This window comes from Astyanax mexicanus, chromosome 17, assembly GCF_023375975.1.
Source record: "Astyanax mexicanus isolate ESR-SI-001 chromosome 17, AstMex3_surface, whole genome shotgun sequence".
Lineage (NCBI taxonomy): Eukaryota > Metazoa > Chordata > Actinopteri > Characiformes > Acestrorhamphidae > Astyanax > Astyanax mexicanus.
In genome coordinates, this window is record NC_064424.1 from 36,115,150 (window position 1) to 36,141,798 (window position 26,649).

General features: G+C 36.5%; 1 protein-coding gene across 2 annotated transcripts in view; it reads left to right on the forward strand.

The window, feature by feature from the left end:
* Nucleotides 1-23,655, forward strand: part of gabra1 (gamma-aminobutyric acid type A receptor subunit alpha1) — a 61,793-nt gene extending 38,138 nt beyond the window's left edge. For both annotated transcript variants that reach the window (XM_022676367.2, XM_022676368.2), the window contains exons 8-10: nucleotides 4,338-4,490; nucleotides 19,944-20,146; nucleotides 20,968-23,655. In XM_022676367.2, coding sequence (XP_022532088.1) covers nucleotides 4,338-4,490; nucleotides 19,944-20,146; nucleotides 20,968-21,285 — 674 coding nt within the window. In that variant the 3' untranslated portion in view covers nucleotides 21,286-23,655. The remainder of the gene's footprint in view (nucleotides 1-4,337; nucleotides 4,491-19,943; nucleotides 20,147-20,967) is intronic.
* The last annotated feature ends 2,994 nt before the right edge of the window (nucleotides 23,656-26,649 follow it).

A 26,649-nucleotide genomic window follows, 5' to 3' on the forward strand; every position in this document is an offset into this window, starting at 1 on the left:
CACAAAGACAAGAAATATAGAATTGTAGAAATGCGAAGGTTGACATTTTCCATCGTCTTGCACAATCTTACTCTATGATCAAACCTCAGACTAGATTCCACTGAGAACGTCTAAAAACTGAATTTTGTCCATTTTCAACATATTATTGTTGAATAAGATATGAATAAAATATTCGCTCAAAATCACATTATATAATACACACATATACAGCTCTGGAAAAAAATGAGACCAAGTCAAAATGTCAAAAAATCAGTTTCTCTGATTTCACTATTTATAAGTTTATGTTTGAGTAAAATGAACTTTGTTGATTTATTTTATAAACTACTGACAACATTTCTTCCGAATTCCAAATAAATATATCATCTTTTAGATCACTTATTTGGAGAAAATAATAAAGGTCAAGGTAACGATTTTTTTTACTTTTAGGAACTGTAGTAACTGACTCTACTTTTTAGAGAGGACTTTCTGCTAGATTTTATATCGTTGCTGTGAGGATTTATTTGCATTCAGCAACAAGAGCTAAATGTTGGTGAGGTCAGGATGCTAAATGATCAGCAGCCCACCTCATCCTCAACTCCTCAGACGAGTGTGTGAGCGTGAGCGACAGGGTGGTGAGTAGCAGCAGCAGTAGTTTTAATGAAAGTGCTGAAAGGATTTACAGTCTATCTTTTTGAAGGTTGAACACAGAACACTGGTGTTTAAACGAGCCCACTGGTTGGCGTCGTTTCAAGTGCGAGCGCCTGCCCTCGGATTGATTTCTCGCAATATGTATTGATTGGACAGTGGAGGATCAATTCTGCATGGCTGTTGAATGAGTAGGTATTGATTGTGGTGTCTGTAGCTGCCAAAGCCAGAAAGGCTATTTATTACGGATCAATCAGAAACGGTTTGTGGTGAGAGTTGTGGTGCCCAATTAATTGGCGTCCATTACAGTGTGGGAGAATTTGTGAACAACAGGCTGTCCAATCAATTGAACGGGAGAGGAGTAGACGGAAAGTGATTAGAGAAACTGAGGGATGACTGGTTGTAGCTGTGCGTTGAGAGCAGTTTCCTATAGTACATGAAAGCACAGTTCATCAAAATCTATAAAAGTGACAACTGATGCACTGATACAGAATATAAATACAGGGCACGTTTTGAGTTAACTCAACTTTCCACTTCCAGTTTAGTCAAAAGATCTCCTATCTTTAAAAATTTTTAAAGTTTAAAAATAATATCATAATGATGACTTATCCCTGAATCCACAGTACTCTCTATTTTAAGTCAGTTTTTTAAGTAGCTCTTTATCCAAATATGAGGGCAATAGCGTAAACTAAAGCTGAACACCAGTGATCTCTGATCCCTCAAACGGCACTGAATCAAGAACCATCATTCTATAATAGCTGATAGAACCTCATTTGCGAGCGGTTACTTTGGCAATCCTTTATTAAAAGTACTACAAAACAGAGTTACATAAGCACCGTACCCCTCTATCCCAACAAGAATTGGCACCTTACCCCTCTATCCCAACAAGAATTGGCACCTTACCCCTCTATCCCAACAAGAATTGGCACCTTACCCCTCTATCCCAACAAAATTGGCACCCTACCTCTCTATCCCATCAAGAATTGACACCCTACCCCTCTATCCCAACAAGAATCAGGACACCCTACTCCTCTATCCCAACAAGAATCAGTATACCCTACCTCTCTATCCCATCAAGAATCAGGACACCCTACCTCTCTATCCCATCAAAAATCAGTATACCCTACCCCTCGATCCCATCAAGAATCAGGACACCCTACACCTCTATCCAATCAAGAAACGGCACCTTACCCCTCTTTCCCAACAAGAATCGGGATACCCTACCCCTCTATCCCAACAAGAATCAGAACATCCTACCCCTCTATCCCAACAAGAATCAGTACACCCTACCCCTCTATCCCAACAAGAATCAGGACACCCTACCCCTCCACCCCAACAAGAATCAGTAAACCCTACCCCTCTATCCCATCAAGCATCAGGACACCCTACCCCTCTATCCCAACAAGAATCAAAACACCCTACCCCTCGATCCCAACAAGAATCAAGAACCTCTTCCCCTCTATCCCATCAAGCATCAGGATACCCTACCCCTCTATCCCAACAAACATCAGTACACCCTCTATCCCAGCAAGAATCAAAACACCCTACCCCTCTATCCCAACAAGAATCAAGAACCTCTACCCCTCTATCCCAACAAGAATCAGGACACCCTACCCCTCTATTCCAACAAGAATCAAGAACCTCTACCCCTCTATCCCATCAAGCATCAGGACACCCTACCCCTCTATTCCAACAAGAATCAAGAACCTCTACCCCTCTATCCCATCAAGCATCAGGACACCCTACCCCTCTATCCCAACAAACATCAGTACACCCTACCCCTCTATCCCAACAAGAATCAAGAACCTCTACACCTCTATCCCAACAAGAATCAGTACACTCTACCCCTCTATCCCAACAAGAATCAGAACATCCTACCCCTCTGTCCCAACAAGAATCAGAACACCCTACCCCTCTATCCCAACAAGAATCAGAACACCCTACCCCTCTATCCCAATAAGAATCAAGAAACTCTACCCCTCTATCCCAACAAGAATCAGAACACCCTGATTCTTGATGAATTTACTTGCAACTATACTAAGCTGAAGTCAGCTTCTTATTTGGCAGCTTTTTATTGTATGTTATTTCACTCTCCACCTTTCCATGTTCCACACAGCTGCACTATTTAAGGTTAATGGAAATAATTAGAAGCTGCCAACATCTGCCTCATACATAGCATAGCCTATGGGTACCACTTTGTGTCTAACCTCCAGCGCCCCCTACATGCTATAACACATTTGTCATATTTGTTTAGTTTTGGGACAGCATACATGGTGGTGCTAATTAAAAGCTGCTAGCTGTTGTGCTGCATGTTTACTCTGAGTCCTCTAGGTAAGGTGTGGCGTGTGTGTTGGATCATGTATTGTTCGGTTCAGCAGCAGGTTGGAGTCGTATGGTGTATGATCTCTAGTCTTTTAGTGCGCAGTTAACGTTTTTTCATTTGCCATAAAAAAGTGTTAAGACAAATTGTAAGACACCCAGTCTGATTATAATCTGATACCGCTTTAGAAGTCCTGTAGTGTATTTTAAGTCTTTAGAACCAGAGCCTCAATCAATCAATTCCAGCGTTATTTTTGATTGGATTTGCTCAGTTTTGTACAGGAATAACATGCTTAAGTTAATCTGGCCCTCTGCCCACGTTCCTGCTTTCAGATTAAACCTATTGATTTTCTACTGGATTTGCTGTATGATTACAGTCTGATTCCTGTTACCCATACTGATTAGACAGCAGATCCTGTACAGGCATGTCTCTCCACCATTCTGAGGCTCAATCCCATTTCTTATTTGTGCCCTACCCCTTGAACTAAGTTACATAGGGAAGTGGTTGAATTCTCCCCCTAAAGAAATGGGACTACCCTTTAAGAAGCAGATACTTTATGACAATACACAAATATTAAGAATACTGATTCATTAGCAGTTACTAGTGACACTCTGTAGGTGACCTAGCCAGTTTGGTTTGATACAGAGGAGTGGAAAAGTTCAGTACACCCCACTGCTGGACTTTAGTTAAATTAGAGCACTGTATCTAGAATTGAAACACTCTACCCCTCTATATATATTGGAACACTACCCCTCTATCCCAGCAAGAACCATCAAACCCTACCCCTCTTTTTGAACAAGTATTGGAACACTACCCCTCTATCCCAACAATAACCTTCAAACCCTACCTCTCTATCTAAACAAGTATTGGAACACTACCCCTCTATCAAGAAAAGATCCGTCAAACCCTACCTCTCTATCTAAACAAGTATTGGAACACTACCCCTCTATCAAGAAAAGATCCGTCAAACCCTACCTCTCTATCTAAACAAGTATTGGAACACTACCCCTCTATCCCAACAAGAACCGTGAAACCCTACCCCTTTATCCAAACAAGTATTAGAACACTAGCCCTCTATCCCAAAAAGAACTGTCAAACTCTACCTCTCTATCTGAACAAGTATTGAAACACCACCCCTCTAACCCAACAAGAACCGTCAAACCCTACCTCTCTATCTAAACAAGTATTGGAACACTAACCAACAAAAATCTGCTTAGCCTACCCCTCTGTCCTAGCAAGAATCGACACATCCAACCCCTCTATCCCAACAAGAATTGGAACACTCCACCCCTCTATACCAGTAAAAATGGGAACACTCTACCGATCTATGCCAAAAAGAAACAGCACACCCTACCGCTCAACAGAAATTCTCTTTCTCTTTTTTTACCCTCAGGGGAGTACGTTGTGATGACGACACACTTTCACCTAAAGAGGAAGATCGGCTACTTTGTGATCCAGACGTACCTGCCATGCATCATGACGGTGATCCTGTCACAGGTGTCCTTCTGGCTAAACAGAGAGTCTGTCCCTGCCAGGACTGTGTTCGGTGAGTATTCTAATTGATGTCTCAAGAAAAGGCAGATTAATGAACTTTAAAACAAGCCTCGCTATTTAAAGCCCTGTCAGTTCAAACTTGGTGGGACAAAAAGTAAATTAGCAGATTTTACCTCAAATAAAGTCCACCAGCATTGGTGCATTTGGTGTCTAAAGATCTTTTTAAGTTTTACAGTGGGATCTAAAGAACGCTGAGAAGATAGCAAGTAATAAAAGCTAATACTCCAGGGAATTAGCACTGGAGCTACCTGCTTGCTGGAAGAGTTTGATCATTGATCGATTATTTAATATATATTCAGTAATAGTAATAATAATGCCCTCCCAAAACAACCACAGTGGTGGCACCTCTGTTTGGCACCTCTAGGGTTTAGGGAACCTAGAGGAACCTAGGTTCCCAACCTCAAGAGTGTTGGGAACCTAGGATGTCTGGAGAAAACTATGACTACCCCATCTCATCCCCAACTTATCCCATCCAAACGTATTGGAGAGAGGTCCATCAATCCAGAGAACATAGTTCAATGCTTTATGGAGATTTCTTTGTTCAGAATGACACAAAATAGAACATAGCACTGTACTGCAGACATCAACCAGGCAGAAGCACATCCTATTTATTGATTTTTATATATATTTTGAACTATTGATTCAAAACAATCTGAATAATTAATAAAAGGAACACAGTGGTCCCAGCGTACCAGCCCAGACAATGCATCATCAGCATATGGAACAGTTTTAATGCCATGGTTAAAGGCAATTAGCTATAATTAGACCATAATTAAACTAAACTGAGATTATGTTTTAAAATGAATGCGAAAAATGCAGAATTTGAAAGAGCATGCTGTGATATTTAAAGAGTGACGCTGTGGCGTTTGTGTGTGAGTGTGATGTATTATGTAACATTCTCCATAGAGGAGGGATTTGGCTCGGCCTGAGCTGTTCTGTCCTCACTTTACCTCCATCTCTCCATTTCCTGATGATGGTGTGTCCTGCAGTACTGAATTAAAGAGAAAAGACGTCCTGTAGGATTCAGATGCACCATGCTTTGAATGGTTATAAAGAATATAAAGATATAATGAATGTTGTTACTCGAATTCAAAAACATGAGAATCGAATTCAAAAACATGTCACTGCTGATTAGGCTTTTAAAGGAGAAATCTAGTGTGAAATGGACTTGCGTGTAGTGAAGCATGATAATGAGTATGAACTATTCTTAAATAGCCCACCTCAGTTTGCCTCCAGCATTCATTTAGCCGATGCTCCCAACAGTTTTACATCACTAGTGAAAGGGGTTTAGCGTTACCCTTGGAAAATAATCTTGATGTTTACACCATTACTAAGCTCTAGGGGTGTGACGAGATTAAAACGTGAAGATATTTCTTGTCAAGCTTTAACCTGTCTCGCGGGGAAAAAAATAGTTTAGTGTGGACTTTTTAAGCGGGATCTGGCAACACAGCAGGAGGACGTTCTGTTTGTGGCGTATGCAAACGTAGTTTCATATGACTGTTTGTGGTTTGCACTTATTGTTTGCACTATATAAGACCTAGAAAAATTTATTTATTTATTTTTCTTATTCTTATTTCTATTTCTTATAAAATCAATATTTGAGAGAAACCAATCTGTTAAATTTGTGTTATATGATTTTGTCAAATAAAACTCTAGTTTTTAAGCCATTTTTCGTTTTTGATGTGTTCTTTAAAATTGTATTTTTAAATCTCGTCTCATCTCGTGATATTAGTGTCTCGTCACACCCCTACTAAAGCTCAAATTTGCTCCACACTCCACTGGTAGAATTTCGAGGGCCCTGACACTTAAAACGAGGCGCTGAGAACTTTGAAAATGCAGGTAGTTTATTAAGTTTATACACACACTATCTTGAGGTAGTCCTCCAGGTGGCACCATCTTGAAATTAAAGATAAGTCATTTGCTGAGCTCAAATGGATAGATACAATAGGAAAACAGATTGCAAAATAAATTCTACTCATTTCCGTTAAAATGTCAGGGCCCTCAGAATTGTACCGATGAAGTGTGGAGCTACTTTGAAATTTTTAATGATGTAATATAACTATTTTTTTGCATGGGCCATGCTATGCCCCTATCACTAGCATTGTAAACCTGTTGGGAGCATCAATTAAAGTGATGTAAATCTGAATGCCTGGGGCTAACGGAGGTGAGCTATTTGACAAAAGTTTCTACTCGTTATCATGTTTCACTACACTACAAGTCCATTTCTCACTAGAGTTCTTCTTTAACCAGTCACATTGAACTTATCAAGTTCAATATACTTTTTGATCCTGAAGGCAAGACTAGATTTGTTTTTTTTCTGTTGGAGAATGAACCCTATATTTTGCACTCCTAGTCAAAATATATTGTTGATTGTTGGAAAAATTAAGCTTAATCTGTGTAAATATAATGATGATATATGTAGGTGATTACAATATTATAATGAAAATGGAAGTTTATTGTGGGAAAACTGTACAATTGAACAAAAAGAGATATGATTTGGCATGGAGGCATACAGGCTCCCTATGGAGTCCTGTGGCATATCTGCCCACAGATGTTGCAGCTGGGCCTGTAGATTCCAAAACTCATTGGTTGTCGAAGCTGGTGTCTCAGCTAGTACCAAAAATGATTGATTGGGGACAAATCTGGTGAGCAGAGAAAACAAAAAAAGTGTTGGGAGACATCCCTGAGAATCCTACTAGGGGTGACAGCCTGTCCACCACAGCAAAAGCAAGTTTGAAGAGATCACCACAAGGCCTCCATACTCTAACCTGACTGCCATCAGATCCCTGGATTGATCACTAAAAACAATATGATTCCAGTCTGTGGCAGTTAAGCTTTATCATTCATGACGCCAAGATTCATGATGAAAGATGATGGTGGTCGGCTGATGGATAGCATAGATTGTTAGCCATTTTTAAAAACAATCATCGTTTTCTCACATGAATCCGTACATTTTTAAAAATGCCTGAAACATGAAGAGCGACAGGATTGTTTCTATCCTTTGTGCGACTTAAGGATAAATAACATCTTTACAGCTTATTTTAATGTTACTCTCACATTACCTAACAATGTGAAGGCACCAAAATGCGCTATGTGTAGTTTTTCCGATCCTCCTGATACAAATACAAATCTAACTGCGAACAGAGATTCTGGACCAGAGTTGTTGCTGAGAAGCATGTTAATTTCAGCGTTTTTCAGTGGTATGGCGTTTGTTGTGGATGGAGATATTTTTGAAAATGCTGTTGAGGTATATTTTCAGCTTATGTATTCTCTTTATTTCTCTTTTTTTTTCTCAACAATAACTCTTTCTGTGGTAACTCTTCTCTTTTTCTCCTTCTATTTCTTCTTCTTCTTCTCCATCTTCTTCTTATTATTTGTCTTCTTCATCTTCTTCTTCTTCTTCTTCTCCATCTTCTTCTTCGTCTTCTTGTTCGTTTTCTTCTTCTCCATCTTCTTCTTCTTCGTCTTCTTCTTCTCCATCTTCTTCTTCGTCTTCTTCTTCTTCTTAGTCTTCTTCTTCTCCATCTTCTTCTTCTTCTTCTTCTTCTTCTTCTTCGTCTTCTTTTTTTGTTCTTCTTTCCCTAGCACTTTTCTAAGCCCAGAGCTTCTGACGTCATTACTATTTCACTTTTTTACTCTTCACTTTTACTCATTTTTATTCTTCACTTTTTCTTCTCTATACTCTTAATGTTTTCTTCTCTTTACTCTTCACTCTTTTACTTCAACTTTTTACTCTTAACTAGTTTAAATACCCCAATTTAGAACGGTGCATCCTCCCCACACATCCACTCAGCAAAATCTACATACACAGGACTCAAAACAGAAGCTGAAAAACAAAGCTAAAAAAATATACCTCACTGCTCATGTGGACGAAGCTATTTTTAAAACGGAGACAAAAAACTCAGTTTTTAAGAATATTCAGATTAGTGTGGACGGGGCCTTAGTCCAAAGATGTGCCCCCTCTCAGAATGTATTTGAATGTGCCATTAAGAAAAGTCTTTGCAGTCAGTGATCTCTCACCAAGAGGTACACTGCCCAAAAGAGGCCTCTGAGAACCTTTATAATTGGATGCTTTCCAATTATAGGGCATGTTCATGCCCTCTTATGGGAAGACCCAGAGTTTATTCAGACCACACCTGCAGTGATGTACCTTTATCCGCCTGAGACGTACAGTAACTGCATGCATTTTTATTTTAGTTTAAATTAGTGTATTATAATCAAAACAATAGACTACATGAAAATATATTTCACAGTAAGATTTTTGAATAATATCACTCAGCCCTACCTCACAGCTTGGCTGAGTATATGAAGTATATGAAGAACTTTCTGCCTACTTCTACTTTTACTGTCACGTCTTGTCTACATGCTGTTATCTGCATCTATTGTATGGATGAGCGGTTCATTGTTAGTTTTTGTCAGTAAAAATTAACGGCTTTTTGTTCAATCAGATGACTCAAATGAATCAGCTGCACAGAACAAAGCCCAAAACAGCCCAGTGCTTGGCTCTCATTTGAGGCAGGGAGTTCTGACAATGGGCTCTAAAGGGGAGGTTTGTGCACTGGATAAATAGGCAATTTAAAATCCCACTCAGAATATGTTTATCCCAAAGCCATTGTCCCTATTAAAGAGAATATGTTTGTGCGCTTAATCATTGTTGTGTAAAACCTATTTGAAGTTTATTTGTCCATTATGAAAACCTTTCAGCTTCGACGCTGTGGTTATAAAAGGTGTTGTGAATTAATAAATATTACGTTCGGGTTTATTTTGTAAATCCTCTTCTCCCAGCGGTCTGTGACTGGAATATAAATTAGCCTAAAGATTATATTTACATCACTTCCTAAATGTTGGGTTGGTGCAGGGAAGAGATTTGTCTAATCTGAGAGACTTATTTATATACTACTCTGAAATAAATGGAATACTTGCATAGAAGCAACTAAACTTTTTTAAACTTTATCAAACGTCATGTAACTTTTTTTGTATCATTATTGGTTCTGTAAACTGTACCTTAACAGATCAGAACACCCCCCCCCAAACAGTTCTATAAACTCTACACATATAATATCTGTGCAAACTTGATAAAATGGTTAATTACATCCAAATAGTTCTGTAAACTTCACTCAAGTCTGTTTTAAAAATAGTAGTTTAATTTCTACAAACTCTACCGTCTGGTTCTCTACACTTTATCTCAACTTTTTGGTAAACTCCACCCCAATAGTTCAGTAAACTTCACCCCCAATTCTATAAACTCTACCTCAACAGAATAACAGTAGTTCTATAAACTTTACACAAAGAGTTGTGTAATCTTTACATCAAGGTTTCTAAAACTTTGCTGCAATAGTTCTATAAACTTTACATCAAAAGTTCTGTAAACTTCCCTGCGTGGTTCTCTACACTTTATCTCAACTTCTTTATAAACCCCACCCCAATAGTTCTGGATATTTCACCACTTAATTCTATAAACTCTACCTCAACAGAACAACAGTAGTTTTATAAACTTTACACAAAGAGTTCTGTGAACTTTACATCAAGGTTTCTGAAACTTCACTGCAATAGTTCTATAAACTTTACATGTCAGCTTAATTCCAATAGTTCTGTAACTTGTACACCAAGATTTATGTAAACTTCATCCCAAAAAGTTTTATAATCTTTACATTGAGAGTTCTGTAAACTTTCCCCTGACAGTTCTATAAACTTTACATCACGTTTTCTGTCAGCTTTATCCCGATAGTTTTGTAAATATAACATCAATATTTCTGTAAACTTCATCCCAAAAAGTTTTATAAACATTACATTGAGAGTTTTGTAAACTGCCTAAAGTTTTATTAATTTTATATCAAGATTTCTGTAAACTTTATCCCATTAGTTTTATCAATTTTTCATTGAGAGATCTGTAAACTTTATCCCAATAGTTTTATAAACTTTACATCAAGAGTTCTGTAAACTTTATCCCGGTAGTTATATACAATCCTGTGTCAACAGATCAGTATAGTCCAACACTGTTGTGCTGCTGTTGTTCACACTAATAGTTATGTAAACTTTACCTCAACAGATCAGTAAACCCTTCTTTTAAATAGTTCTAAAAGTTCTATTCAGATATTACTTTACCCCAGTACATTATCAATATCTAGTTTTTCTCTATTTTTTTCTAAAAACTCAACACAGTTGATCTAAAAATTAAATGATTTAACATTTTTTAAGGCTATTGGAAAGTTTTGGTCTACCTTGCTGGTTGGAAAAATCTCATTCTGCCACATTCTTTAAAATGACAGTGTTTCACAGCAGGAACTAAAGTACTGAAAATATCCCACTCTGACAGTTTAGCGACACAGAGACAGACTCGGCACAGATAGGCCGAGCTGTGAAACGGGTGGATCTGAAACCTGTCACGGTGGCCTGCAATTTCTGACAAGCCTGAATTTGACAAGTGTGAAGGAAAGTGGTACAATAGCAGAGTGATATGAGGTCGCCATAGACATAAAATTGATGATTGTGTTTTGCAAAATATATGGTGTTTATACAGTGAGCTGTTTATACAGTCATCATCACCAAAACAATTGTTCTGCCCAAAATAAATGTTGTGATTGGGTAACACTTTACTTGGATGGTCCATTTGATGGCCTCTTTGATGCTCAACTGACATTCAACTAACATTCAACTACATGTCTATTAAATGCAAATGAACTAAAAGGTGAAAGTAAATGATTCTCTATTGAATATAACCCTACATTCAACTCTTATCCAAACACTTATATTAATATTTTAGGATTGGGTTTAGGTTTAGATTTTAAGCTTAGGTTAAGGTTAGGGTAAGGGTTAGGTGTAGGGTTTGATTTTATGGTTGATTAATGGTTAAGGTTAGGGTTAGGTGTATGGTTAGGTTCTATTTTGAATAATTTACATTCAACATAGGGTTAAGTTAAATTTAATGGACATTCAATTCAATGTTAGTTGAATGTCAGTTGAGCATCAACAAGGCCATAAAATGGACCATCCAAGAAAAGTGTTACCTGTGATTGTAATGCAATTGAGAAGATAAAAGTTACCAGGAACAATAAATTATTTAAAATGTAGACTGATGTGGGTGATATTTATTGAGCTACACCTACAGAAATGTGTAAAGCAAGTGTAATGAAACATTTCAGACATTTTAACATTGTAGAGTTGTAGAGGTTCCTCATGGTGTCCTGTGATAATTCATCCCATGCAGCTCAAATATTCTCACACAGTTGCTGCAAATTTTAAGATCGAAACGTAGTGTTCCCACAGATTTTCAGTCGTGATGTTGCTGGCCATCGCATAGTTTTTGTGTTTTTAGCGCAAGCTTTTGAGATGGCAGCAGTGTGTGAACAAGCATTGTCCTTTTAAAAAAATACTGTATAAACTATTTTTTGATAGACTCTACAGTATAATAATTAGTTTACTGGTGTTAAAGCTAATGCTTCTTAATTTATACAACAGTTTACTCAGTCTGAACGTGTCTTTTTTTATCATAGGGTGTTGAATAATAGCTCTTGTCTGTTAATGACATCAGCTCCCTGGGTTCCTGCTCACTTCAGTCCTTTACCTGCTAGCTAATTGCATTGCTGTGCACTCCCTCAGATCTGTAATTAGTTTTGTACCCTGTTGAGTGTCAAAGAAACTGTTAATTGACACAGATAATAATTGTCAATACTTCATCATCTGAGAATAATGGAGAATTGTGTTAAATCCACTCAGCTATTTATATTTCACATATTATATTAGGGTTTACAAAAGAACCTTAATTCATCACCTAAAGTGCACTCTGAGCTGGTGCTGTGCACATTCATTAAGTACTAAATTGCAAACCCAGTGGTGTTTTCCCATTAAAAAACCCATTTAGTCTAGACTTGAACTTGCTCTGGGTCTGGGAAATTGGCCCTATATGTCTGAATATATCCAGACAGCCCTTCTAACTGAAAATCAGGACTATTTCTGCTGTTAAATTCATTCATTTAAACAACCTGTAATATCTTCTTTTTAGACATGCCTTTGTAATGTGGGCAGCATGTGGGTTTGCATTGTCTTGTTGAAAAATCTAAAAATATTCTGTGATTTAAAATAGAACCTCTGCTTTTACTAAAGTATTACATTAATATATGAGTGTTAAACTGTTCTCTTGTATGTAGTCCATGGTGATAATACGGGTTCTACTGTTTTCAAAAGGCAAATAACCATTTTTAGTTGTTTTAGTGAAATAATTTGATATGTAAAGAACATGATCTAGATAAATGATGTGCTATAAGTGAAAGTAGAAAAACACTGACCAATAGAAAGGGATGCTTTAAAGCAGCCAAGAACTGCATTTTGCCCTAAGGGTCAAAAGTTTAAAATAAGATTACATAAAAGCTTGTTTTTATTGTAAAGTTGTACTGCGTAGGTGTCTCAATAGACTTGCACATACATCATTGGTTCTACTATCATAATTAATAAAAAAAATATATATATATATATAATTTAAATACAGGGCTCTCCATAATTATTGGCACCAATGGTTAAGAAGTGTATCTTGGCTTCTCATAAATTCAATTCTTTTTTTTTTATAATATAGGGCAACAATGCAAAACAAATAATAATAATAATAATTCAGGTGTCTTGGTGGGAGAAAAATCACACATTAAGAAATAAATCTGTTAAATGAAATCATGTGTTCCACAATTATGGGCACCCCTGGTGTAAGTACTTTGTACAACCGACAAGACAGCACCTAATCTTCTTCTACAATATAACACATTCTCTATAGATTCTGTGACATTTTAAGTATTTTTTTATAAACCATGTCATAAAATAACCACAAAGAAGACATATTTCTTATTAAATGTTGAATTAACAATTTAACAAGTAAAATTATTATTTTTTTATTTCTCCTTTAATTCAGAAACTTTGTTTGAATTGTGCAGAGCAGGGATGCAGGATCAGGATTGATAAACACTGTTTTATATTCGTAAATTGAAAGCCTTCAGAAACAGAAAGGGATGTATATGTGATGGGAAGTGTCCCATATTCCATCTCAACATCTTTAACCCTTATTCACTATTTGATTAGATTTGAGTTTATTGAACTGTACACACAAAAATTGGGACTTACACAACTTAACTAACACGTGGCAGTGGTTGCCAGTTAAAATACATAGTACTACTAGTACTAAAGCAGTTTTGTTCTCTTCAGTAGTCTTCAGATCTCACTGGTCTGATTTGCTTAGAAAGTGTAACATTTATATTAGATACTGTGTCAGAACTAATTATATGCAATTTAAAACATTTCATTAAAGCTTTTGAATGATTAAAATGGTTGTATCAGAGCTGCACATACCTAAATATTTCAGTAGGGTAAAGATCTGGACTCTGTGGTGGGCAATCCATGTCTCATGCCCCTTGATCCACTTTCATAATCTGAGCTATATGAATCCTGACATTGTCATCTTGGAATATGGCCGTGCCATCAGGGAAGAAAAATCCATTGATGGAATAACCTGGTCTATATTCAGTATATTCAGGTAGTCAGCTGACCTCACTCTTTCAGCACATACTGTTGCTGAACCTAAACCTGCAGACCAACTGCCGTACAGCAACCCCAGATCATAGCCCTTCCCCAGTAGGCACTAGGCATGATGGGTGCATCATTGTTTCTTATCCTGAGCATTTGTTCACTCTGGAACAGGGTAAATCTGAGCTCATCAAACCACATGACCTTCTTCCATTCCTCCGGAGTCCAATCTTTATACTCCCTGGCAAACTGAAGCTGTTTTTGCCAGTTAGCCTTTATTTATAAGCTTATTGTATTTTATTGTATTTTATCATGTGTGTCTTATTGCCTGGTTCTAGTTTTAAGGACAGTCCACTCTATTTTTGTTGTCTAAACATATAAAATATTAAATTAAATCAATGTAAAAATCACATATTCAGTAAATAGCAGAAGTGAGAGTGAGGCCGTGCTTGATTGAAGGCTTTATTTTGCTCTGTTTTAGTTGTGTGACTCAATCCAATACATTACCCCCCCCTGTTTTGGTCCCCTGGTGCTGTGAGGATGATGTGCTGTAGGCACGCCGCCAGACCGAGTGAGCCCAAGTAAATCACTTCACAGCCTCGGCTAAGAGACTTAGCCAGAAAATAGATAACGGGCGTGTTCCTCCGCTGGAGTCCTGCCTCGCCGGCGCCTCTCGGAGCAGGCAGGGGAGGGGGGGACAGGGGGGGATGGGCTGAGTGACGGTAATGGAAAGCGAGTTGCATTTTCAGCGTGATTCAGTCCAATCGGACGCCCCCGCCGCTCGGCCTGTACAGGGAGATTAAGTAATTCGGAGCCATACTGCTCACGCCCAACAGCATCTTTACAGACGCGTGACCCTCTGAGGACTGAGGCAGGGACGGATATGGTGAACTTCACTCGTTTTAATGCTATTCTCCACCTTCGTTCTGGAAATCATTGCTATATCTGCTGTTCAATCCACTCTTCTCCTTTAACACACCTTTACTTAAGGTTTTTACTTCATATACATCCCAGATATTATATTTCAATAAACCAGCCTTCTTCCACAGTATGTGGTTTTGCATTGCCTTGGAAAATTGAAAAATGCTTCGGAATGCTTTTATTGAGGTCAGCATGTGTTCTTATAAAATCTATTATATTATATATAACTATTATATATAAGTATTTTATTTTATATTTCTACTATAATGCTTCTTCACAAAGTGTACTGACTCAAAACCAATACGTCATCTGCATAAAGTCTCTTGGTACCACTTTTAAATAAGACTACCTTTATAAAGGGTTTAGAAATGGTTTACAATTAGTTTATTAATGGTTACTAATTAGGTTGTAACTCATTAATAATCAGTTATAACACATACATAGAAAGGGCAACAATATAGATGGCTGTCGGTTCACTATTTGGCAAACAACAGGTCATTGTTGTCCTTTCTACGTATGTGTTATAACTGATTATTTATGATTGCAATTGTAAACCCTTTATAAACCCTTTATAAACCCTTTATAAAGGTAGTCTTATTTTAAAGTGGTACCGGTTTCTTTATACTTGAAGAAAACTTGTTTTAACCAAGAAAAGAACCATTTTAACATTTAATTGTTGAATTATTTTTTATTTAATCCAATTGGGCACCCCTACATTCAGTCTGTACAGGGAGATTAAGTCATTTGTAGACGTACTCGTCCTGCCCGGCAGTATCGTTACAGAAGCATGACCCTCTCTGGAACGAGAGGAGGACGGATATTTGCTCGGTTTCACGCTTTCCGCCGCTCTTGCTCCAGAAAGCCGCGACGTGGAGAAAGCAACAAACATCTCGGAATTGTTCTTCACACTTCACGAGGCTCCATGGAGTCAGCGCTGAATATGCATGAGCTGAAATGGTAACAGTCCTAATGAGGCATCAACACTTCTGTAAATAAACCCTCTGGAGGAGGAACACTCCAGCACTGCTGCAGGAGAACCAACAACTGGAGCACGAGAGGAGATGTTCAGAAAGAAACGAGGGAACAGCACAATAATAAAACATAATAACAGCAGTAAATTGGAGGAATTTTACTTTTATTATACTCTTAAGAACAAAACATGTTTTTAGGGGTATATAGCAGCTAGAGTTCTATAGTAGTAGTTTCAAATTTATGAGTTCTTAAATGTTTTTATGTCTATTTAAATCGTTTTTGTATCCATCTATTGTTTTGTCTGCTTCTTTCCCTTTTTAATGGTATGTCTGGAGCTTATCCAGAATCAGTCCTTTGCTGAAATGATTCTACATATACAATCAAATATAGGCATTTTTTTTTTGAAATACATAGAACCCTGTTTTCTAAGACTGAGGAATTATTCAATGGCATTAAAAGCTACTTTTTAGTGTTCTATTGTGTTTGTTCTAACAAAAGAATATTGTTAATATAGTAAATATCAATATTAATACCAACAAAATAGTCTTTCTTTTAAGGAGGTACAGTTTTGCCACTAGAAGTCAACACCCTGCTAAAATGACATAAAATTGACCAAATTGTCAAGAAACAAAAATATTAGAATACTCATCTAATATTTCAAGATATCTAGTTATTTCTTTTTAAATACTTTTCGTTTTTTTGTGTGTTGAAGTACTGTGATTTATTTTATTTTTGCCCAATCTTTGTTTTTTTACCTTTTCTAGGCGGTTAATCTACAGCTGTAGTAATCTGTGTGGAGATGTGGCTCGTACTGGGGGTAGCACAGTTTCTCCAGCTGTATATTTACTGTTTCGTCTGACTGAGCTGCCAGGTGTAAAAAATGAGTAACCTGGTAATTAGCTCTGCTTATCGTTCTGCTGCACATAAATTACTTCAGCCAACCCAGATACGTCCCGCTCTCAGCTTCAAACTCTGGAGCAATTGATCACCGTGTGCCGGATTTGTTTTAGCTGCTGTTTTATTCTGTGTTTTTAGCGTAAAGGCGCATTAAAGCCGGTCTCCGCTGCGCAGCGTTAGCGTGTCGGCTCCCGAGAGAGCTGCCAGAGACGAGCTTCCTCTCCGTGAAGGAAGTGAAGGAGTGAAATCTGGTGGGCCTCCAGCGCTGGCAGGCCTTCCTCCATCTAATTAAACTTCAATGCACAGACTGCCGGAGAGACGCCAACTGACGCTTTACTGGTTTAATGGGTTTTATCCGGTGACAAGTCGCGCTTGTTGTGATTAGGTGCGATGTGGGACATATGCTTCAATCAGCTTCCATCGTCTGAGTGTAGAACTGAGCAATCCTGAACAAAGCAGATAAGACACGTGTGTGGAGTTGTTGATGGTTATAACCAAGGGCTGGATTCACAAACGTGAATTAAGAAGTAATTGAATCTTAGATGTGCTTTTTTGTTCCAAAACTGACACTTAAAGCGTCAGTCTGTAAGTTCTGGAGATTTGAGGATTTAGAGACCTCTCTGGTGAGAATGTGTAATTGCACTAAGAATGTAGAATAGTATTTTAAGTGCAGTTTAATGTAAATAAAAAAATGTCCTTTGTTCCATTTGTTATTTTGTGAAATACTGTCAAAATTTAGAGGCCAAATACATCTAAAAATCTACTTGATCACTCAGTTATAAGAATGAATATATTAGACATTGCAGGGATGGTCATGCCAGGACACTGATACCATTATTTAGAATATTTTGTTCCCTTCTGCTTTAGTAAATAGATTTGAAATAAAATGTTACAGACTGCTGCTTTAAAGAAAATAATGAATTTGAATTAAGAATGACCCTTTTTTAGTTTATTTCTTAAGAAAACTTAAAGTTGTGCTTTTGATTATAGACAGCATTCTTATTTCCCATCACTGGAACATTATTCAGCTGTTACAGCTTCAGTTCTTCTGGGAAGGCTTTTCACAGGGTTTAGCAGGTTGTCTATGAAAATTTTTGACCATGCTAATTAATTCCAAAGGTGTTCCATTGGGTTGAGGTCAGGACTCAACCCAGGCCAGTCAAGTTCTTCCACGCCATCGTTCATCCATGTCTTTATAGACCTTGTGTTGCACACTGGTGTGCAATATTCTTGGAACAGGAAGCGGCCATCCCCAAACTGTTCTCTCAAAGTTGGGAGCGTTAAATTGTCCATAATCCCTTGGTATGCTTAAGCCTTTTGATTTACTTAGACTGCAACAAAGAGGCCAAACTCAACTCCTGAAAACCCAATCCCACACCATAATCCTCCCTCTACCAAACTTTACACTTGGCACAGCGCAATCAGACAAGTACTGTTTTCCTGGCAACTGCCAAACCCATTGGATTGCAAGACTCCAGCAGAGGTGGAAAGTAACTAATTACATTTACTCACATTACTGTAATTGAGTAGATTTTATGAGTAATTGGTAATTTTTAAAGTAGTTTAAAATAGGTAATTTTACTTTTACTCAAGTACATTTTGACACAAGTAATTTACTTTGCTACATTGGAAAACTTCCCGTTACTGAGTAACAAATTAAATACTGGGGGAAAATAAAATAATTGTCTGAATAAAAAAAAAAGTTTTCCCATCAATATGTGCTTCTTCACGGCACTGCAATTTTTGTATGTTTTCTTGTTTTTCATAAAAATTCCTTACATTTTTATTAGGAATATCTGCTTGGATGTTAAAAAAACATGTAAATAGCAGTTAAAGCATAGCAATTGCAAGTTAAAACAATAATAATTAACTGTAAAACTATAAAAATACAGTTTATAGTCACCTTAATGACCATAACTAAAAAAATGGATCATAGAAACCTATGCCACTTGTTCTTGAACATGTTTTATGGGGAGAGTCTAAACAAATACTGCCTGAAAGGTCCAAATTATTTATGTTTATTTATTTATTATTTATGATTTGGTTTTACTCGAGTAGATTTTTAGATGGGTACTTTTACTTTTACTTGATTCGAATTTTAGCAAAGTAAAGGTAATTTTACTTAATTACAATTTTTCAGTACTTTTTCCATCTCTAGGTTTACGTCAATACATCTGAAGCTTTGCTTTGCGATTGGTGGTTTAAGGCTTGTATTCAGCAGCTCAGCCATGAAAACCCATTTCATGAAGCTTTCTAATCTAAAGACCACTATAGTTCATCATGCAGCCTATAGCTACTCTACAGCAATTGATTGTACTGAAAATTGGTGATCTCTGAGCACTATGTGCTTTAGCATCTGTGGACCCCTCTCTATCATTTTACGTTGTCATTTTACGATGTTTCGTGAATCCGACCCCTAATACTTTGTAGTTAACTAGAGTGTGTTATGTGATTGGTCGTTCATGAAGTGTTTCATTTTGACAGCATCAACAAAAACAAAACAATTACCTGCAGGCATTGCATCCTTTAACGTAGACAGAAAAACTGAATAACGAGCCACTGATTAAGAATCCTACTTAGTGTTGCACTTTAGAAAACACGGGATGTTCTATTAACATCAGGAACATTCTGTTATGGTCTGCTTACTTTATTAATGTCTGCTATATTTGTGTCACTACAGTGTACTCATCCACTTTAACTGCCTGTTTGTGAATAGTAATGTATTGTTGTATACAGTACTGTGCAAAAGTTTGTTTCTTATCTGTGAAGTAAGTGTTTATTAGCTCAGTAAAACACAAACATTACAATAAATACAAAAACAGCAAATTTACAAAAAGCAGTGCTTTAACAGCCCTGTTTTCCTTAAAACATCTCCCGATCTCTCCTCCTAATCTGAGTTTAATAGAGTTATTTCTACTTATCATATCAACAGCTGGTTTGGTAAATTGGTAAATGTGGTAAATCAGGTGAGCTGCTGACGGAACTGAACATAATATACACATGCTGGCTGAGGAGCATCCAGGAGAAATCTGGAACTACACTTTGTTCTTCAGCTCGGCTCACAGGATATGACATACTTAGTTAAAAATGAGAATTCCTTGTCACGTTTTACTGTATTTATGTTTATTTAATTTCTGTTTCCCGCTTGCAGGAGTGACCACTGTGCTGACCATGACCACCCTCAGTATCAGCGCTAGGAACTCTCTACCCAAAGTGGCCTACGCTACAGCTATGGACTGGTTCATCGCCGTCTGCTACGCCTTCGTCTTCTCCGCACTCATCGAGTTCGCCACCGTCAACTACTTCACGAAAAGGGGCTATGCCTGGGACGGGAAAAGCGTAGTGCCCGAGAAGGTACGACCTTTTTATGCAGTGTATTTAAATTTTGAGGCTGGTAACTCTGATTTAGTTATCCTGTGCATCAGAGGTAACACTTGGTCTTCCTTTCCTGAGGCTGTCCTGATCAGAGCCAGTTTCATCATAGCGTTTTTTGATGGTCTTTGCGACTGCACCTGATTTTTTTTTTATTTAATGACCTCCATTACTTAAGTATTTTTTTTTTCATTATTTAGTAGAATGATTGCAAATTTGGAAAACTGTAAAGTGAAACTAGTGAAACCAAAGATGTACGTTTTGAAAACATAGAGGACCAAAAAAAAGAGTGCACATTCTTTCCAGATTCTTTGCCCATAGATTCATATAGATTTGTATTATAAGAAATCTTCACTGTGCAGACGTCTATTGAAATGTGTATTTGTACAGTCCTGTTTAACAATAAAATATTTTATAAATTAACATGAAGTCAGTGGTCAGTGAGAGTGTCTACCTGTAATTAACTCTATATAACATTGAAATAAACCCAAATAAATACAAAGTCAGTGGTCAGTGAGAGTGTCTACCTTTAATTAACTCTATATAACTTTAGAATAATAAACCCAAATAAACATAAAGCCAGTGATCAGTGTTTCTACCTGTAATTAACTCTAAATAACATTAGAATAAACCCAGCATACTCATAGTTGCATTTAAACTTTACTTGATATTTGTATATATTCCATCTGCACTTCTTATTTGTTATTTCTTTGGTGTAATAAGGCAAGTATGACTTTGTATGTGTCAAATCAATTTTAAAACGAAGTAAAATAAAACTAAATAACATGAACTCTCTGTCACAGCAAAAGAAGAAGAAGGAGTCTCTGCTGAAGAAGAACAACACCTACACTGCAGCCACCGCACCCTCCTTCGCCCCCAACATCGCCAGGGACCCCGGCCTCGCCACCATCGCCAAAAGCGCTCCGCCTCCGCCCACCGAACCGAAGGAGGAGCCCAAGCCCAAACCACCAGAGGCGAAGAAGACCTTCAACAGCGTGAGCAAGATCGACAGGATCGCCAGAATAGCGTTTCCTTTGCTCTTCGGAACCTTTAACCTGGTCTACTGGGCCACCTACTTGAATAAAAAGCCCAAACTGCAAGGCGCCCTGCAGCCCCACTAATCCCTGTGCGTTCTTTGGTTTTCTCCTCCTTTATTTCTCTTACTTTTCTTTGTTCTTTCTTTTTTTTTTTTTTTTTTTTTTTTTTGAATGTCTCTTTACAAGTAAAACAAAAAAAACGAACTGTGTCCGTAGTGGTCGAGTTCCCCCACAGTCTCCACTTTGCTCCTGTGTATCATATCTTCCTAGTTAAAAAAAAGAAAACAAAAAGACGAAAAAGAAGAAGAAACTATTCTTGAATCTGCAATATGTGCTAAATATGTGCTTTTTTAAAAAAAATACAATGGTTATTTCACTTCATGAACATGCTATTAAATAAATGAACCAATACTTGTATATAAGCAGTATATATATCTATAAATATATATCCTGCGCAAAGAGTTCGTTCTACAAACGCACATACCGTAGAGTTACAAAGGAAAAAGGGGATCTTCTACTTTTGGTTTCGTCGCTATTCTCTCCGTGTCGTCACTACTGTTTTGCGTTCTACGTTACGCTAATCGTCCTGTACAGAGTTTGCATGGGCTGAGCTATTTTTTTTTTCCTGTTTCCCGTGAGCGGTCGGCTCTCGCCCGGCGATAGATTTAAAAACGACGCTACCTTCAATCACAGCTGAGTGTTCTTCCATTCTCTGTAGTAGATCAGAGCTTAACCCACTTATGTTTTATATTGAAATAGGGGTTCAATAGCAATAAAACATGTCTCAGTGGACAGGAACTCATTCTTTCATTCATTCATGGATATTAAAGAAGTAGAACCATCCGCTATTATTATTATTATTATGATTATTACGTATTTAAGACTTACTCTTTATTTAGTTTTGATGTAAATATTAAAAAATAAATAAATAAAAGTTGTCGATATGTTGAGTTGAGCTTTGCTTACTTAAATAAATGTGACTACAAGGTACAACCTCAGAAAGTGGACGAAGAAAGCCTTTGTTGTTTACGTCGAATAGAGTTTTAGAGTTTTACAAGGGATGTTTGCATATGAACAGAATCAAAAAGAAAAAAAGCTTTCATGTGATTTTGTTTTAGTTTTGCTGTTAAATTTTTTTTAAATAAATAATAACGTACAAATTGGTGACCCATTAAGTCCCATTAAGTTTAGGAGTGAGTCAGGAAACGAGTGAGGGCGCTCGAAGTTGTGCTAGACGGGCTTGAGAAAGAATGTAAAACTGTAATATTTTGTCGGAATGCATTTATTCGTTTCTTTTATATTCGCTATTAAATCGCAGATTATTTTCTCGGTTGCACGTTTGGGACTCGCGTAAGATTAGGAAGAAGACGAGGCCGTGTTCTGCCGTTTCTGCTGCTAGCGCTGCATTTGAGAGAATGATCCGGACGTAAAGAGCAGTGCCTTTTCCACTCTCGCTGAAAGGGTACTACTCCTAGGTGGCGCTCTAATTTCAGGTTTTTTTCGTGCGTCGCTCGTCTCCGGTTGACCTTTTAAAACATTACTCAGAAAGTACCAGCTACACTGCCTTTTGTGTCACATGCCGTTAGAAGATAGGCCTGTTTTGTTCGGATCTGGACGCGCTAGTCTCCGCTTGGCGAGTCGTTAGTCGCACAGACTAGCGCGTGCTAGCGCAGACTAGCGCAGCGTTTTACAGGCTGTACCATAGTGGCGAATCTGTTATTTCTTTCTGTAGCATGATGTTAGTCCCTATTCAGCAAGCACCTGAAAACAAACATGTAAAAGCTCTTATTTTTTGGGGGGGCGGGGTTACACTGTTCTTGTTTTTGTGCGAGAAAAACACAGATGTTGTCACACTTTATTCAGATTACTTTAATGTAGCAATATCCGAATAGTAAGGGCTTTTTCACGATCAGAACTTTAAAGACTATGGTAATTCTGTTTGGGGTCAGTTTATGCAGTAGCTTCGTGTCCAGCATTTTAATTATTTTATTATTTTTCATCAGTATATTTTATTGCGCTCTCAGTATATATTGCGCTCTGAGAGGTGGAGAGTAGCTAATTTCTACATAGTAAATTGATATATATATATATATATATATATATATATATATATATATATATATATATATATATATATATATTAAATATATCATCACTGTAATGAACAAACTTTGTATCTTAATCTTTGACATTTTCCACTTTTTTTTTTGCATAATTTTAAGCTACCCTGTTTTTACATTGTATCAGAATTTTATGACCAATAGAAATGCTCAAATATGACTAAATATTTCCCCTCTCCTGTAAAGTTAGATACAATGTTTTTGCACAGCAGTGATGATATGCTATTATACATTATTTGAAATATTGAAATGGGTTCTGTGTGCCACTTTAGAATGTTTTTGAGGAGTTATTTAGAGTTGTCTAAAAAAATGACACAAAGGGAATTTCAGAATAGGCCTTCCTATATATATATATATATATATATATATATATATATATATATATATATATATATATAGATAGATAGATAGATCTTCCCAGTAATTGATGATAAATCAATCATTTTTATGCTACTGACATAATATTATAATTGAAGTTGGAAAATAAATAAAGTCACATTCTAAATGAGTTAATTTTCAAACCCCACTCTGAATGACTCTAAATGAGTTACTTTTAAACAATAAATTATGGAGGATATTTTATACAATTGGTGGATTTTCCCTTTATATGTCACTCTAACCCATTTTATAACTTTCTGTAAACATTGCTAAATTATTTTTAAGCATTCATGCATTAAATGGGAAAAGGGGCAGGACTTGTAACTGGCGATGAAATGCACTCTGGGATTTGTAGGATTGCGAAATGCTTTATATGAATATACAGTATATAAAAAAATATATATATATATGTAAAAAGAAGAAGAGAGAGAGTGAGAAAGAGAGAGAGAGACATTTCCATTATGGATGTTATTGTTGTTTACCATGCCTAAAGAACTAAAGGTGGTCTGTATGAGAATATATATATATATATATATATATATATATATATATATATATATATATATATATATATATATATAATACACTGCATATATAAATACTCCATAATGATACTTGTTCTAAAGATAATAAATATTGTTTGTACCAACCTATTGTTATGCATTTTGCACATTAGAGGCATAATTTGCATTAATGTAGTGAGCTTTGTGCTATGCAAGGATAGCTTTGAACCATGCTAATTAGCCCCCCTGCCCTTACTCATTGTCTTTCAAATTAACAAAAATATTGTAAAGGAAAAAAAAGGAGCGCAACTCTTTTAACGAACCATGCACCCTATTTAGCTGTGAATATTTTTGCCAGTCAATAATAATAAATAATAAAAAATCTTAAATAAACCAAATCTCTTCATTTCTGATTGCAGAAATAGCTCTGGGTGGATCAGGATTTGACATTGCATTGTTATTTATGTTTAACTACATTAATAAAATATAGTTAAATAGCCCAGTAAATTAAGAGTTTAAAATTTGATCAGTTAAAAAATAAAAAATGAAGATTTTGATGATAAAGGTAAGATTGGGGTTATGTGTAAAGGTAAAGTAGAGTAGATTTTAATTATAAATATGTGATCCAGTTATTTTTGACCCTCCTGTTATGTTGAAATATAAGTAACAGCTGTAAAGTTTCCAGGTCAAAGGTCCAGTTTCACCCTCTTTCAGATCTTTTTATAGATAATTTTACATATAATTTTATAGTTTCACCCTTTTAAGCTTTTATTGGATACAATAAAAAGTTTTAAAAGTCATGAATTATTAATGATAATTAACAATTTAAACAAATAAGTAATTACATGCATATATACATATTTAACCCCAATTTTGTTCTAGATTCTTTATGTATATATTTTACTTTCTGAATCATCAATTGTCCCTAATGGGTCGAACTAACCAGATCAGTATGTGTGTAAAATGTAAACATATATTAAAATACATAATATAATCACTTTATTATTTTTTTTAAATTGCAGCAGAAAATTGTATTATTTAATTTGTAAACTTTGAAATAGGTCAACCTGCAACATAACAGGAGAGTTCATCTGGATGGATGATCACTCTTTTATTTGTTATTTATTCTCAATTTTTGGGATCATTTAAAATATAGTCACTGATTAATGTTCTGCAGACATGTATAAATATAAATTCTACATTAAAGAAAAAAAAACACATAAAGTCCCATCCAGTCTTTTGTGTTAATGGATGATCCATACTTTTTTTTTTTTACTTATCCTGAGGCATGAATATATTCAGTTCTATCTTTTATCTCTATATGTTTTATTTAATTACTTCTGAAGCACAAATATTTGAATCTCATGACAGTGGTAGCTCACCAGTTTTTTAAACAGGGTACAGATATATCTTAGCATACTAATTTAATATACACACACTGAAATCTATAAGCAAACACAGCGTTACTTTAGCAGACACGCGCACACAGCGGTGGGACTGGAGCGGCGGTGGAAGATCAGGCCTGTTTGCTGATGCTGGGGATTTATAAAACGTTCTCTGTAAATGTTTGATTTTGTTATGATATGGCCCTGTAGAATTTGACTCTCTGCATTAGTCACTGAATAAAACAGACTAAAATACATCAAGCTGATTTTTATCCGTTATTTTTGCACAATTGGACAATATCGGTGAATTACGCTTCTAATGAATTTAATTTTCCAATTATATTACATTAGATTATACTTTAATATACATAGAAGTGTCCATCTCTCTGCTGATTAATAACTGCAGAGCTCCACACCTGCTGTTAAAACAGCAAAATATATACAAAATACATACTAATGAGTATGGGACATAATACAAACTCCTGTATGTGTAGTATATGTGTAGGTGTCCCAACACTTTAGTCCATATAGTGTCGCTGCAAAAGGAGAAGAACTCCATATAAATTCCCATGGGTTTAGAATGTATAGGTGGAATGAGTAGGTGTCCCAATACTTTTGTCCATGTAGTGTAGCTACAAAAAACAGGACCACCTTAATTTTAATGCCTATAGGTTTATAAGGGGGCGTGATAAAGGCTCCTGTGGGTGTCCCAATACTTTTGTCCATGTAGTGTAGCTACAAAAAACAGGACCACCTTAATTTTAATGCCTATAGGTTTATAAGGGGGCGTGATAAAAGCTCCCATCGGTGTCCCATTACTTTTGTCCATATAATGTAGCTACAAAATACGGGACCACCTTCATTTTAATGCCTAAAGGTTTATAATCGGACATGATAAAAGCTCCTATAGGTGTCCCAATACTTTTGTCCATGTAGTGAAGCTACTAAAAACTGGACAACCTTTATTTTAATGCCTATAGGTTTATAATTGGACATGATAAAATCTCCCATAGGTGTCCCAATACTTTTGTCCATACAGTGTAGCTACAAAAAAACGGGGAC